Source organism: Crocodylus porosus, unplaced genomic scaffold, assembly GCF_001723895.1.
Source record: "Crocodylus porosus isolate Cpor-Errol unplaced genomic scaffold, CroPor_comp1, whole genome shotgun sequence".
NCBI classification, from domain to species: Eukaryota; Metazoa; Chordata; order Crocodylia; family Crocodylidae; genus Crocodylus; species Crocodylus porosus.
In genome coordinates this window covers 33,735,484-33,751,862 of record NW_017728915.1, presented here as the reverse complement: position 1 = coordinate 33,751,862, position 16,379 = coordinate 33,735,484, and the positions used below count along the sequence as shown (strand labels likewise).

Here is a 16,379-nt window from a genome sequence, read left to right as displayed (position 1 = left end):
TGTCTTACATGCATGTTGTTTCTGGTTGCATGTCAAAGAACAGACATGTTAAGTCCCCTGTTTGATCAGAAAACCTGAGATACTACCACAAAGAAGACAAAGATATACCCATAATACTTTTGGCCACCATCATGTTGAAGTGTCTGCTGCACATAAAACTGGAGGCAAAGATAGAAAATGAATATATTTCAGAAAGAAAGAGAAAAATAAGGACACTGAAAGGCAGTGCTGAAAACCAAGAAGAACTATTTCAAAAGAGTGATGGGCTCTTTGAATGAAATGTTTGATAAAAAGTGAGGGCATGGGTCTTTACTCCATTCCCACATGATGCCAGCTGCTTCTCTCAGATCAGATGCCAGGAGGTTAACCAGTGCCACCATACCAGTTTCAGTGACAGATCTTTCTGGCCCTTGCATCTGGGATGTTGCCTGATCTTGTGGTTTAAACAAGTTTTGCTGAAATTCAAGGCTATGAATTCCTTCGATGCCATCATTTAAATTCTATATAAACTCCAAACTGTAAAAACACTATTTTTAAACATTACCATAGTGACAATGGCGTAAGGCATTTTACACAAGGCTTCACCAGTCTTCAGAACAGCTTCTCTCAACTGAAACTTTTGCTGTTTGCAAATGAAAGAAAATATAAACACTGAACTTTCATTGCTAAGTCCTGATATGGCTACCTTTCTTCCGCAGTGATGCTCTGGTGCAGCCATTTGTGGAGTAAACTGCTTTCTCATCGTGTTTCACAAGGGCTGTTCCCTTGTAAAAGCCGGCACGTGCTCCCATTATTCAAACTGAGTGCTACTCACATTTACAGTAGTGCCAACACGAGCAATGGAACTAACTGTGTAATAAACTGCTATTAAATCAAGAATAAGCAGATGCATCTACACAGCTTATTGCCCACCAGTTTATTGCTCCCAGGAAGTTCCCAGGTATGCAAAGTTTACACATGCACCCAAAACGCAGCACACTGAGCTGGCTTGCAGAAGCCTCAGGAGACAGGGGTCCAGAAGGTTAGCCTGCCAGCCCAGGGCTGCTCCTACCCAGCTCAACATGCTGTGGAAAGGTTAGCTGGGGCACGAACGTGCTTCAGTGCAGGGCTAGCCGGCAGGCAGCTCTGGCACCGAAGCACCCTTCTGCCCCAGCCAGCCCCATCAACGTCTATACATGTGCTGCTGCGCACAAGAAAAACCATTGCATCAGGGCAGTGTTTGTACATACTTTAAGTTAATGTGTTTCGTGCACCCTAATAAGGGCACAGGTGTAAAATGCCGAGACATTTACTGTGCAGCTAATTAGTCAACTGTGCAGCAAACATCTCATGTAGGTTAGGGTTACCATATTTCCAGTTCCCTGCTGCCCCTGAAGGGCCCCTCGCCCCCTGGAGACGCAGGCGCCTCCCCCACCTGCCCACCACACACACACATACTAGACAGTGCCTGCAAGAACAATTTTGAATCTGAGCTGACCAAAATCCTGGACATTTGATCATATTTAAAACCACCCAGACTGAGATCAGAAGATCTAAAAAGAAGACATGTCTCCGAAAACTGGGATGTATGGTAACTCTAATGCAGATGCACAAGTATGTCATAACTTGACCCAAAGGAACTAGTTAATAATGGAAAACAGCAGTTTGCAATAGCTTCTAAATCAGACTGTGTGACAAGGATTTCTTTTTTGAAAGGCAACCAGTAAAGAGAGCCAGCCTGTCAATTTGTACCGTTTACGCCGGGGTGGGCAAAATATGGCCCATGGGCCAGATCCGGCCTGCCAGCTCATTGGATCTGGCCCGCAGGTGGGCACCCACCAATTAATTGCATCCAGCCCTGCAGGGGGCTGCCTCTGCTGTGCTCTGCCTGGGACCAAGTCTTGCCCGTGGCAGCGCGTGCTCCCAGCCTCCCAAACAGAGGGGCCCAGCCCCGGCCAGCAGGCAGAGCTTCTGGGCAAAGTTGATGCTGCCGCTGCTGCAACCACCTAGGGAACTGCTGGGCTCCCCTGGTCTCCAGCGACTCCTCCTCCTGTCCCTGGTGCAGCACTCCAGGCAGCAGGTAGGGAGGAAAAGCTGCAGCACTGAGGGGAGTACGGTGGGCTCTGCCTGCAGCTTGCTTTGGTCCTGCTCCTGCATGGCTGGACAGGGGAGAGTGTGGATGATGGGGAGGGTGAGGCAGGATGTGAAGGAGCTCAGCTGCTAACAGCCCCACTGGGCAGGCACAGGATAGGCAGGTGGGGGTGGGAGCAGGAGCAGCAGCAGCAGCAGCAGCCAGCACAAGCTCAGCTGCAGTCCTTCCAGGCAGGTATGGGACAGAGACTAAGGGTGTCAGGTTCAGATCTCTGCCCCCTGAAGCCCACCCCTCTTCTAATGGCTTCTCTTGCTGCCCACTGGCAGCAGCTGCTTTCCCATCCCTTTACAGCACACCGCGAGCTAGACAGGCAGCACTGATCCCCCCCTGCCCTCACCTGCCGAGGGGCTGGGCTTAGCCACATCACAAAGAGCAGTCAGAGGGAAGCTGGTCAGGGGGAGGAAGCCTCTTGCACGTGCACACCTAACCCACCCCACCCCACACATACCCACACTGCAACCACACACCCTCACACATCCCACCCCCACCACTGTCCCATACACCCCACGCCCCAACCATACACCCCACCCCCACCACACACATCCAACACTGTCCCATACACCCACACCCCAACCACACACCTCCACCCCCACCATACCCACCCACTGTCCCATACACCCCAAACCCTACATTCCTACATACATATACACATACACCCACACTCCCCACCGCCACCATATTCACACCCCACCCTACCTACACCTCAGCTACACCCATACCCCCATACCCAAACACACACAACACTGCCCCACCCCCACCCACCCCATACCATACTGACATGCACCAAATACTCCCACGCACCCCACACCTTAACCACATACACATCCTATCCCCCCCAAATATATACCCCCCACATGCACCATATCCCCCCCAAACACATCTACCCCCACAGTATACCTCCTGCTCCCACCACACAACACCCGCCCTCCCCCCAAGGAGTACTTCCTGGACAAGAGGAGAGACTTCTGGCGGCAAAGGTAAGGGGTTGGTGGGGTGGGACTTCTGGTCCCAAGATAGCGACCAGAGGGCAGGGCACCTGTCAAGGGATGGGGCTACCCTTGCAGCCCTCAATGCCTCACCATAACTCGTTAAGTAGCCCTCCAACCAAAATAATTGTTCACTCTTGGTCTACACTGAGAAAAATGTAAAGCTACACAAAGAGCGTCATTTCAGAAAAATTGCTGCCTTTCCTTTCAGAAAAACTAAAATGCAGCCAAGCCCTGTACAGCCTGTTTAAATGCATTATTCCTCTCCATGTAAGAACCCTTCTGTATCATACAGCAAACTACAAAAGAGTTTCCACTGATCCACTGGAAAGGTCCCCCTAACACCTTTCCAGATTTCAGGTAGCTTTGTAATCTCTAATGATGAATTTTATCAATAATATATTTCAAATATGCATTGTAGCAAAGTGGTCCATCAGGATTGGGACCTCAATGCTAGGCACTGTACAAGCAGAGAAAGACACAGTCCCTGCCCTGAAGCAAGAAACAGAGTAATAGGTAGGTGACGCAGAAGGAAAACGCTGAGAGTAAGTGTGGTTATTTCTATATTCCAAAAATTATACTGCTAGCCACCAGCTCTCTCATTTTCCAGACTACTCGGCTAATGTTCTGAACACAGCTGACCCCATATGACCTCCTCCCACCCCACCCCTGACCAGTGGAAAAGACCCAGCTTAGCATGCAAGAAAACAGCTTATCAGACAGTAGGGAACATTTACGCCCTCCCATGGTAATGGGGACTCCCACTAATTTTAACCTTATATGTCCTGGGATGAGCAAATGTTTTCAAGTTACAAGACTGAGGTCAGACACGGGAGCTGTGGGTGCAGTTCCCTGCTCAGGCACACAGTTCCTATGTACCTTCACTTAACCTTTCTGTGCATCAGGTCACCAAGACTTCCCCTCGAGTCCTGTTTATATGGACTGCCTGGTCTTCAAAGAGGGGAAGATCTGCACCCCAAACACTTCATACAATGGGGTGCTAAGTTCAACCAAGGCCTTTGGTACTGCCCTAATACCAATAATAATATTAGGTTTGCCTCTTTAGAGTTAACCCACAGCTTCAAGGGGGAACCAGAGTAGATGCTAGTACCATTTGCATTTGTGCTTTCCAGACTTTCAGAAATGTTTTGACCTAACCGATTCATGAGGGTGCAGTGCAGGTCAGTGATGTCCACTGGGCCTTGGAGAACACCATCTGTCCTAAAATAAGAGACCTGCTGTTTCTTTGTAAATCCCCACCTTGTCGGTTGGTCACCGCTCCAAGCAAATCCCAACATGGAATGTAAAACAGCGCCCAGTCCTGATAGCTACAGGTTGAAATGAGAAACTTGCATCAGCAGTGGCAAGGGGTTGACTGCAGTCCCTTTCCTATGACCTCTCTGCCTTCAGTTCTGCTGTACTTTCACTTAAACCTGCTAAATACCCTCCCAGTTAAACAGCAGTCAGTGGGTGTTCTTCCTCTGAACAGTTAAGGCACTGCAATGTTAAAACCACAATGATATACCAGCAAACGGGTACATGTTAGCACAAAATGCATGGGTCATGATTTAAGCTCTGTCATTGTTCTGTGGAAAAGCCTGGCTTCCTACTCTTGGCAAAGGGAAGGCTTTCAAATCAAGATAATGTTTCATTCTATAAAAACATTTAAAAAAAATTCTTCTGAACAGCAAATGTCCGCTAAGGTTACATTGCTCAGAGTTTCCCCAAATGAGATGCTTGGTCAGAAGCACTGGAAATTTTAAAAAGCTCTCCTTTAAAACAACTCCCACAGGGAAAAGCCGTCTCCATGTCACTGGAAGATGTACAAGTGAAGCAGGTCATGTTCCCTATAGTTTTTCTCTGTTGTTTACTGATGTTCAGGGTAGAACTGCATCTTGACCCTCTGCCATAGGGTGGGGGATGACTGAGCTGTGCCAAGAACATACCACAGAACGAACTGGGAATCTGACCCTAATCCTCCCCTTGCTCCAGCAGGCAGTCATCTGCCGCCTCTGCTAAGAAAAATGCCTCTATCCCTTTCTTGCCCATCTGCCGATTCCTTGCCTAACTGCTCAGAAAGCAATGGGCTATACAGAGGCAAACATCCCTCTACACTGTGATCTGCAATGACCCCTGCCCCCGGAACAGCTGAATAAGCAACACAATAATCTTGCCTTTGCTGAATTTGGAATCAAATACTGGAACACTGGTAAAAAGATGGTGGTCTACAGACAAGGGCAAAACAGGACTACTGTCCTACAATACAACCCTCTATTATTCCAAATACAACCTACATCACTGCCACCGGGGTGAAAAGGAATACCCTAGTGGGACACAACTTGTGAAAGGCTTTAACAACTGCCTCAGGTATCCAAGCTGTAGCCTCACTGGTCGGAGGCAAAAGGAATCAGAGCTTGCTGTAGATGCTCTCTTCTATTAGACTAACTAGATCTTTGCAAAAAAAAAAAAAAATTAATAATAACAACAATAATAATAACTATTATTATTATTATTACTATTATTATTGTTGTTATTATTTTTATTATTATTGCAAGATTCCAGGAACATCTGGATCCTGCTATCGAGAATTTAGACCCATTCAGCAAATGACCCTAATCTCACCAAGATCTCCAAAACTCAAACGTTTCTCCCAACATTCCTGTCAGGTTGGTATTTTCAGGTCTAGATGGATATATTCAACTGACCTTCATTTTCACTTTCTTATTTTTAGCCCTTTCCTCTTCACATGCCCATTTGCACTTCCCTAAACAACTCCTCTCCAAATATCTGTGGGTGAAATACCTCTATACCAGTACAACACACACAAGTACTGTGCAAACTATTTTCCACAAAGAGCACCATCCAAAAACTCCTACAAAAAACCAACTGGATAGGAGGGATTTCCTTATATTTTCACATGTACTTGTTACAGGCAGAATGGAAACTTGATAAGCAACAAAATAAGAGGTCAACCTGTTTGACTCCATTGAAACACTTCCAAAGAAATGTTCTTTGTTGGAAAGTTGTTTGTTTGGTTCATAAAAGGGACTTGCATAGATAACAACCATATCCACAGTCGGATCAGAATTTATTTTCAAGTTCAATCCTAATCTGTACAGAATCTATCTAATCTATCAGTTCATCACCAGATACATTTTTGAAGCTGGAGAATGATCTGCTTTTGGAGACACTCTGCTCATTTGTGAACCACTTTCTTTAATAGTCACCACATCCATCAACCTCGTTTCCAGTAAAAATGACATGCAGCCTTTGAGATAGCAACTACACATATTTCCGAGTCATGCTTAAGAATAAAAACAGATGGCTACATAGACTGATGCTGCTTACAGTTAATAAGCAACTTCAAAAAACATCCTCTTTGCCCAGTTTACCAGGAATAAACAAAACCAGGTAGCTTGGTAGCATGGCATAAGCCAAGATCAGGCTATAGTCTAGCTCAGTGATTCCCAACCAAGGTCAAAAATTCCCTGTGGAGATTTGAGATCCTTTCAATGGTGCTGTGGGGTGCCATACAATATAAAGTTTGCAAACATGACTCGCATGAACCCAGAGATTTCAACTAGGAACCCACTGTGTTATAGCATTATGATCTGTTGTGGTCTTTCATAGTTCTCTGCAATGAACTGCTCTTTTTGTTTTTCTCCTTTTTTGACTACAGAAAATAATAAAAGTAGCGAAAACTAAACGCTGGCATTTTCCAAGGGGAGCCCTAAAAAGGTTGAGAAACACTGGTCTAGACCAGTTCGGAGGTGTTCTCAAATTTGGAGGCTTAATGGATTCTATACGACAAACACTACCTTCCTACAGAATAATGTGTTTATCTCATAAATACTCTGTGAGAGATAGCACCATTTGATAGCACCAAACTATCTGAAATTACTTAGTTTGAGCCCATGCTGAGGTTCTGGAAGGGGGGGAGGGGGAATAACCCTCCTTTAACCAGATAGATGGGTGCTGCGACACAGGAAAAGAAGGGGGGAAAAAAATACAGAATTTTCTGCATTTGAGTATGCTGATCCTAGCAAGCAAGATGCATCTTAGTTCGGGGGCAAACTTGAGGGAAAACAACTTTCTGTGCCTCACCTTGGCATCTGAACTCTCTCACTTCCTGCCACAGATCACTAGGCTTGAAAATATATAGCTTCTAGTTAAAACTGTAGCAAGGAAAACAGCAAATGGAGGACCTACCTTCCACTGCAAAGAATGAAACCACTGATCCCTCAGGTAACTGTTTGCAGCCTGCAATAAAAAGAAAGATTTTTAAAAATAGGAACCATTAGATTCTATTCAAGCTTGAGATCACTGAACCAAACACATGCGAACCCTCCACCCACCAACATTAATTAAAACTCATCAAATTGCACACGATTTTGACACACAGCCCAATGACCTTGACGCTCTGCTCTGGAATTGCCATCTTCACCCCCTGCCCTTCATTAAAGGGAAGAGAGTTTTCTGAGCCCTACAAAAGGCCATGAGTTTGCACAGTAATTAATTTATTTTCACAGGAAGCAGAAACATTAAGACTTTGTTCGATCTCATTTCCTTTCAACATATTAAACATTGAACTAATACTACTAAAAAGTACCAACTTCAGATGAAATAGGACCAGATCCAAAAACCCTTTAAGGCCAATGGAAACATTCTCATTGACTTCTAGGAGCTTTTGATCAAGTCTATGATAATTATATGCCATTTGCCCTATGTATTAGATCACCCCTGTCAGGTTAGCATCTCATTCTGACATGGTGCAGATAACTTTTTATATGCACTAGCCTTCCCCTTTCCCAGTCCACAGCTGCCTGCTAGCTACTTGAGTCTGAGTGTCATGTTGGCTTTTCTAACAACAATATAATGTAAAAAATATTATAAGATACACACATATCCCCCAGAGGGTCGGCAGAATCTGCATAAATGCTGCCATAATCAATGATCCCCAGTTTTTGTCCATATTAAGCAGAGCTTCTCAAAATTCTCAGTTAAAGCTAGGTTCATAGCCAGTGGAGAAATAGTTCAATGCTCTCAAAGGTCACAGGCTTTGTACCAAAAATTATAAAAGCAGCTATGCTGACGTAAATCCATAAGGGCACAGAAAAAGCGCATGCCTTTGAGGGGCTATGCAAGTTTGGAATATGCTGAGTGTGTAGAGGAGTGGGGGGGCGGGGAGGGTTGGCTTTTCCAGCTCAGCCACTGGGACTTTTTCCTTACAGTTAGAAACATCTTAAAATGAACAATAAAAATAATACTCAGTGAAAGTCCTGTGCCAACAACAGGCAAGGCTCTTCTTTGGAAGAGCCACATGCCCTTTCAGAAGGCTTTTGTCCTGTAGCAGCAAGAATCCTGCAAACTGTATCCTGCGTGGTCAAGCAGAAGTCTAAGCATCCTTCAGTTCTAGCTTCTCACCCCCACCCCTTTGAATATATTTTAAAATTTAAAAAACCAAACAAAAAGAACCCCATGACAATTGAAAGAGTGGGTCAGAAAAAACAAGTACAATGATTAAGTGATGGAAATTGCAGCAAATTAGGATGAACCATAACAACTGTTTCATAAGTCTACCCTCTCTCTCAGTAAATGGAAGCGACGCCACGATTTATCTTGTTTCACATAGGGGCAAATCCCTGATGTTTAGCTGCATGTCCTGAGGGACAGGAGCAGGAAGATGGAATGGTTACCAGAGATGAGCTGACGTGCTTGCAAGGGGCAAATCCCTCCATGGTTAAAAGTAGTGTACTTGTCCATACAGTATACCTGTTCAGTTTTTAAAATAGGAATCCATAGTATTAAAAACACCCTCCCCTGCCGTGGTCTTTCCAACTTCTTTGCAACAGAAGAACTGCTCTACTATTTTTGTGTAAATCAAAAAACAAGTGAAAAGTAAGAGCTGGAATTTCCCAAGCGGTGCCTTGAGTTTCGGCAGAGGTGCCTCGAATCTAAAAGGTTACTTTAACCATTAAGCTAACACATCTTCCCCAAAAAGCCAAATACTTCACATTGGGAGGATAGACTTCACTCCTTGGCAAAGGATCATAGGGAGGCCAAGGACTGACCCCCACACCACCCTGCTTCTTCAACACCAAAAGTTCAATACATTTTGATTTTCCAGTCACAGGAAACCTCTTATTTTCACTCTTAGAAGCCGGTTTCCCTGACCCTCCATGGTGATCATGTCACAATGATATCCTGAAATGCAACTGAGTCTCTGAATGAGTAGTCAAGTTTGAGGAAAGTTTCTTTATGCTTGAGGACGTGGTTTACAAGGCTACTGTAGTATCTCATTCTATATACTGATCAGCTCTGATACTTCCCAAAGAAACTCTAGTTTAATCTGTAAATGTTGCGTTACTAGCAAAACCCCCTTCCCAAGGCCATTATCTACATTGAAAGACCAATAAGATACATAAGCTTCTAATATTACTAAGGAATAATGGAAAGGCACAGAGCTTTCCTCCTGAAAAGTGGCAATGCCAACCTGTTTTAAATCCCAGGCTGAACCTACAGTATTATTTGAACCAAGAAACTGCCTCACCTAGAATGAGCAAATATTAAAGCAAGAAAGGAAAATAGTTTCTGGCTATTATCCATTCTCTTATTTCCAGACATCCAGTCACTAGAGACCTCCAGAGCTTATAAATAACTAGGAAAAAAACAAAACAATATGTGCAAGCAGATTTCATGACCAACCCGGCTCCTAGCTGGAACAGTGGTTAGGCACTTGGTAAAATCTCTGTTGACAGATTATTCAGACAGACTGAACACAACAAAGAAAACACTGAAACAATACCAGACTCCCCCAAAAAAATCAGAGGCAAAAAACTAATGGCACAGACTACTAACTGAGAGCACACAAAACCAGCAGAAAAATAAGTTACATTGTCAACCTTAGAGGGGAAATATTTACAGAGTTTTAGACCATAAATCGAGCAGAGTGCACGGGCTGCAAACGAGGGACTTAGATTCCAAACTCTGCGGGGCATTTAGGTGCAGCTTTAGTTCAGCCTCTTATGAGAAAAGGCCGTCACCTGAAACTGGCATCTGGATCTGCATCTGACAGTATCTGCTGTTTGAACAGCTCCAAAATTTGGGATGGGCTGCATTTGAGGCTTGTTTCAACACCACTGCTCAGAAAAGCCACCAGCATGACAACAACAGTTCCAACTGAAGCACAAAAGCAGAAAACAAACCTGTAGGAAAGTCTGCCGTTCTACCACTGAGCAGGAATCAATGGGCTACAGACCTCAGAGAGGCAATGGCGGGATTCCAGAAGTTCACTCTCCACAGCGCTCCAGCAGATAGATCAGGCCTTGTTTGCTTAACTGTTCTTACCTCCAACGGGGCTCTTCTGTCACTAGCATTCTCTTTTGCACATTCGGCAAGACTGAGAGACCACAGAGCCTAATCCTTCCAGTACACCCTTCCTTCTGCCTATTTTCAGCGGGCTGCTAAACCACAGCTATGTGCAGGAAATGTTGGAGCTTTAGCAGCCAGCAAAGAATCATCCAGTCTTACAAAATGTTTTTTTTCCCCCCTTTTAAACTCAGAGAGGAAGAGGCTACTGGGTGTATTTCCTGCTTAGCAGAATAACCAAAAATTCCATAAGGAACTAGCGTAATCGAAATGCCTTAAATGGCTCTCAAGTACATATGTTTAGGAAAAAAAAATACTGTACCCAAAATGGACTTCTGTCAAATTAATTTTCTGGTGGTAGGATTCGTTCACAAATCAAAATCAGGTTTGATCTGGTGCAGAATAGCTTATACATTTATCTTCAAATGTTACTCTTTTTTACTAGCTGTAGCAGAAATGAGGGCAATGTACTCATTTCCCTTGCTTTTTCTTCGACTGCCGCTGTCCCTCTTTAATAAGAGGATGGTAGTACTTTCCTACTTCATAAAGATGTCATGAGATTTTATTCATTAATGAGACTGGAGTACTCTGAAAAGCCTGAGACTGAAGTTTATTCTTATTAGTTCCCTCCTTCTCCATAAATAGACCTAATTTTGATCTCCTTACTTGGGCAAAAGCTAACTATTTCAGGACTGACTCCTACATAGGCAATTCAATAATCCTCAACTAATGTAAATGAGCAGTTCCATTCCAAGCCTTTATGTTGTCCATTGATGTCACTGAAATTACTTGCATGGGTAGAGTCAGCCACACAGAGATTTTTGGGGCTGAGCTTTGCTAATGTAAATTTTGTGACACGGTACACTTGTGCCACAGACACTGTAGCTCATATAAAAAAAGAGCTGCCCAAGCTAGCTAGCTCACTCATGTCCTGGTAGCTGGACAGCCAAAACAGAACAGAGCTCAGTCCAGGCTACAATGCCCTGCTGAGGAACAAATCAGTCACTGGGTCGTTAGGCTGCGCTGATCTCCCTGATGCAGTACCCCAGGGCCAGCCAGCTTAAAGATTACCTGGGTACATCTATATGAGCTGCAGCAACTGCAGTGCAGACATCAACTTCAATGCCCACCTAAAGATACAGCCTACAAGACTTATTCAGCCTTAGGCTATGAGAAAAGAGAAGAGAATGAGAGGTTGCACATGTGTTTTTAAAAACTCAAGCTTTTATTAGCTATCTTGGCTATAATGGGAAAGGTTTTCTAATCATCTCCGTCTTCTCTATGCAGTGAGGGTCACTTTGCACCAGTTATCCTTAAAGAGACATGACCAATGCCCCCCAAAAGTTCCCATTTTTCTCTAGACATGTTCCATGTAAGCAGCCTTTAAGGCTAACATGAATGAAACGGATTAGAGAAACAACGGTGCTCTTTAGTTGAACAGCTCGACTAGTTCGGGTGCTCCGTAGCAAATGACATCTAGCTGCTTTGCTGGCTCCCCTGTATAGTCTATTAGGCCGCAATCCCGAAATGAGTTCTGTATCATGGTCAGTACCACATGGCCATGAAAAACCCAAAGGGAGACTGAATGCAGGAGAACAGATGTGACTGTTCAGATCAGTTAGTCAAGTATCCCCATTGCTTTCGACAAAGAAAAGATTCAGAACATCAGAAAACATGGCATTAAAAACAGCGGGGTGGGGGGGTGTTATGGGATTTAGGGACAGGTATAAGGTACGTGTGACACTCCTTGTCAGTGTTTTTTATCCCACAGCCATGATGAGCAGGTTGTGAGCGACAGAAATAAAACATTTTAACATGGTACATTTCTAGGACTGATTGTTCAGTTCCCTGATTTGGGGCGTCAGTGTGTCAAAGAAGCAGCTTGGTCCCTACTCCCTAAGCACGCAGTAATAACTTTACCTCTGCCAGTAATGTCAGTGGGACAGCCTATATGAGCAAAGACAGGCAAGTAATCAAGTGCTTGCATGGAAGAGACCCCGGTAAAAGTAAGTTATTTGCCCCTCTGCTTGCAAGGCAGTTTTTTCCTCCACAAACCAACTTTTGCCTTTCTTAACCACAGGTGGTTGAAACAAACTAAAATAAGTAAGAATAAATCATTTGGAAGGCAGCAAACCTTTTGAAACTCGATTTTTTTTTTTTGGTTAGCAAAACTAGGAAGTCAAGCTATTGTCAAACAGCACTGATCCAGACATTGCAATGGTTCCCAGCCAGTTAAGAAGCAGACAAATTATTGTTTTGCTTGGGTTTTGGACACTGATCACACAAAACATTATGCAACTTACAGGGCATTCTCCACAACCCACTGGTACGATGTAGATAGGAAAGCCAACACCAGCTGGATCCATCACTGACGTTCTGCTACAACTTAGTCCTGTCACACTATAGTGTCAAACTCTGCTGACATCAGCATTACTCAGAAGAGTACAAGCAATGGCTTGTCCAGATAGCAAAATGTTGTAACAACAATTCCCCTTATTACAGTGACCTTTATGTAAACCATCCTAGAGAGCCCCGCCATAGATAGCAGCTCTGAAAAGGTCTGGCAATAAGCGGGGTGATTTGGGGCCTGGCTTAATTCTTTACAGTCTGGATTAACTCTGTATTTCTTCTTTCCCTTCTTTGATTTTCTTTTTCCACCCACCATCATACATGCATTCCTCCTTTTTTGTCTGCACGTCCCTCCAAAAGGTGCTCATTAGAAATACCTGGACTATAATTGCACTGCAGGCGCCTGCACCAGCGGTTATGTTAATAGCTGGTTTCAATATGAAATGCTGGGATCTAACCAGGCTCTTCACACACAACCCAAGTGACATGAGAACAATGAAACAAAACCTCCCCTTCGAGCTGAGAGTCAGGACACTGGGCAATAGCCCAGCCAAGCTGTGGTCAGCGCTCCAGACTGTGGACGGCAGATCCCTGCCCCTTTCCTGCAAGCACAGGGAGTGTAATCAGCACAAGCATATCACTTGCAGAACAACTAGCCATGCTCCTGTTCAACCAGCAACCCCTCACATGCAGGGAATGAGCTACTGGACAGTATCCCTGCTTGAGGCTTTGGGATCTGCACCTCTCCTCTCCGTCTCCCTACACAGTACAGCTAAAGCAGAACTGCTTATTTCTGGGCACTGCTGATCAGCCTAACGATACTGAATGGATCTGTTGCTAAACAAAAAGCAGCAAGGAGGATTATAGCCAGATAACAGGCTGAACGATAGCAGACTACAAGCAGGTTTATATCTGGACTATAAGATAAAACAAAACTGGGTACCAAAAAAAAAGAGACTGCACTGATGAAGGGGGGAAAGGACATACAAAAAAAGAGACCTAGGCATCCCCATCTAAGGGACTTCATGGCAAAACACTGTTCAAGCAGCAAGGCAAGTATGTGCAGGGAGCTCGTGTTTATCAGGAGTTCCTCTACCGCTTGTTTTTCCTTCTGACTACACCTGATTGCCAAGGATAAAATAAATCAACACAAAGGGTGGGAGAACTCACCTGGCAGCAGTTAGAACTGGTTTGAAAAAAATAGTTGGAGAAATGAGAACTCAACATTTGTGAGGTTTATCTGGCCCTAGCAATTTTTTACCCATCCAACTGTGCAGGCATCAATGCCACAGTCACTTAATTTATTGATGAGGATGGGGTGAGAGACAGTGTCAAAGGCCTTCTTAAAGTCTAGAAAGACTACATCCACGGCAACACCATCATCCAAGGATTTAGTTACTTGGTCATAAAAGGCAATCAGGTTGGTCCGGCAGGACCTCCCTTTGATGAACCCATGCTGACTGCCCCTGAGCATGATCTCCCCTGCAGGCCCCCCACAGACGTGCTCCTTAATGATTCTCTCCAAGAACTTCCCAAGCACCGAGGCTTACAGGCCTATAGTTACTTGGGTCCTCCTTCCTCCCTTTCTTTGAAATTGGGACCACATTAACCAGTTTCCAATCCCCTGGCACCTGGCCAGACGACCACGAATGCTCATACAGCCAGGCCAAGGGCTCCGCAATGACCCCTGCCAGCTGCCTCAACGCCCTTGGGTGGAGGGCATCTGGACCTGCAGATTTAAAAATGTCTAGTCCTTCCAGAAGATCCCTAACTACATCTGCACTGACTGAAGACCTGACAGAGCTATCCCTAAGATTGTCCCTACCTCTGGTAGGTGGGATATCCTGGTCCCCGTTCAAGAAAATGGAGGCAAAGAAACTGTTAAAAATATCAGCTTTCTTGTCTGGTGTAGCCACAAGATTACTGTTTGCATCTTGCAGGGGGGCCTACACTGCCTGGTGCCCTCTTCTTGCTCCCAATGTACTTGAAAAAGGACTTTTTGTTGTCCTTAATCCTGGACACTAGCCTGAGCTTCATCTGTGCCTTGGCCTTCCTAATAGCCCTCCTACACTCACGGGCCGAGGAGGAGTACTCCTCCTTGGTGATAGCCCTCTCTCCTACTCCTCACATGATTCTGACCTTGGAAGGGGGGAAAAAGGGAATGACAGCTTCCCAAGAGATATGACACTTCATGGTAAGTCAGGCAGTAAGTAGTAGCAACTTCATTCAAATAATTTTTTCTTTCAAGTTACTTATTAATAAAGTGGTCCTTGGGACACCTCATCACAGTTACTTATATAGCCCCACAAAGATACGAGGTGCTTTGCCAACAAAAGACTGGAAGGCAAATTAAATAAATAAATTAAATATCCACCACGTCTACCACAGCGTGTAGAAAAACTCACTCTTTGTGACACCCCACGAGGGGCAACAAAAATTCCCGACAGCTGGAACAAACTCAGTCCTTCCAAACTAAGCCTGTGTTCCAACAACTATCCACATACCAGAAACAGTGATCGGCAAAAGCAATTCTAGCAGAGACTTGGCAGCTTGACTACACTCCAGGTTAAGCTCTTTGACCTCTGGGCTTCATCCCCTTCTCCAAAATCCAGATGGACTCAGTGTGTTAGAGCAGTCAGATCCCTTTTCAGATCCCATTACCTTAAATGGGCTGGGATACATTCATATTCTAATAGGAGAGAGTTAAAGGAAAGCACAGGTAATGCAATGAGATGTCACTCATCCTTCTCTGGCTCATTACAATGTAACAACATCCATTAGCCCCTGGTTTAACAGATAAATCCAGTGCAGACAGGAAGGCCCACTGTCTCCATTGCCTGCTAGGAACAGCAATATACAGGGTCATTTCCCACGCCCGCAATGGTGGTAGCATTGAAGGTGCTGCTAAATTCAGAAAAATTATGGAGGGGTGCCTTGAAGCTAAAAAAGTTGAGAACCACTGACCAATAGGAATAGCAGTGACAAAAAGGCATGAGGGATCAAAGCCAAGCTCTGTCTTCATTTGAGCAGATAGCAGAGACATCTCAGTATGTCATATCTTGCGTCTACAGTGGACTCAAAGTCACAATGTCCATTCTGAGGAAACCTCCGTGGAAAATTCTAAAAAGTGTGTCTCTACTAAAATGGAGCAACGCGTTGAAATTCTGAAATGTCCTGGAAAACGAACATGTTGTGAAAGAAAATGAAATGAAGCATATGAAACATTATGATTTACAGGGATCAACACGCTTCATTTGATAATGTCAAATCACCTTATTTCAATGTCAAAAGTCAGTTGTTATATTATACTACATACTAAAAAGTAATGTGGATCAAAGTAATGTGGATCAAAAGTAAAAAGGATCAAAGGGAGCAGGAGAGCAGACAAGCCTCCAAAAGCATCCAGGAATGTCTCCTTGCTAAAAAGGAGGAATATACCCAATGGAAAGAAGGGGTCATCACCAGGGATGACTATTCTGCAGTCGCTCGGGGATGTAGGGGGGCAGTTAGGAAGGCCAAGGCAGAGATGGAATTAGGACGAGCTT

The 16,379-nt window shown here is 44.5% G+C and overlaps 1 protein-coding gene across 1 annotated transcript in view; it reads right to left on the bottom strand.

The window, feature by feature from the left end:
• Positions 1 to 16,379, bottom strand: part of CMIP (c-Maf inducing protein) — a 169,885-nt gene that overhangs the window by 58,287 nt on the left and 95,219 nt on the right. The window contains exon 3 of the mRNA XM_019535935.1: positions 7,327 to 7,377. Within this exon, the coding sequence (XP_019391480.1) occupies positions 7,327 to 7,377 (51 nt within the window). The remainder of the gene's footprint in view (positions 1 to 7,326; positions 7,378 to 16,379) is intronic.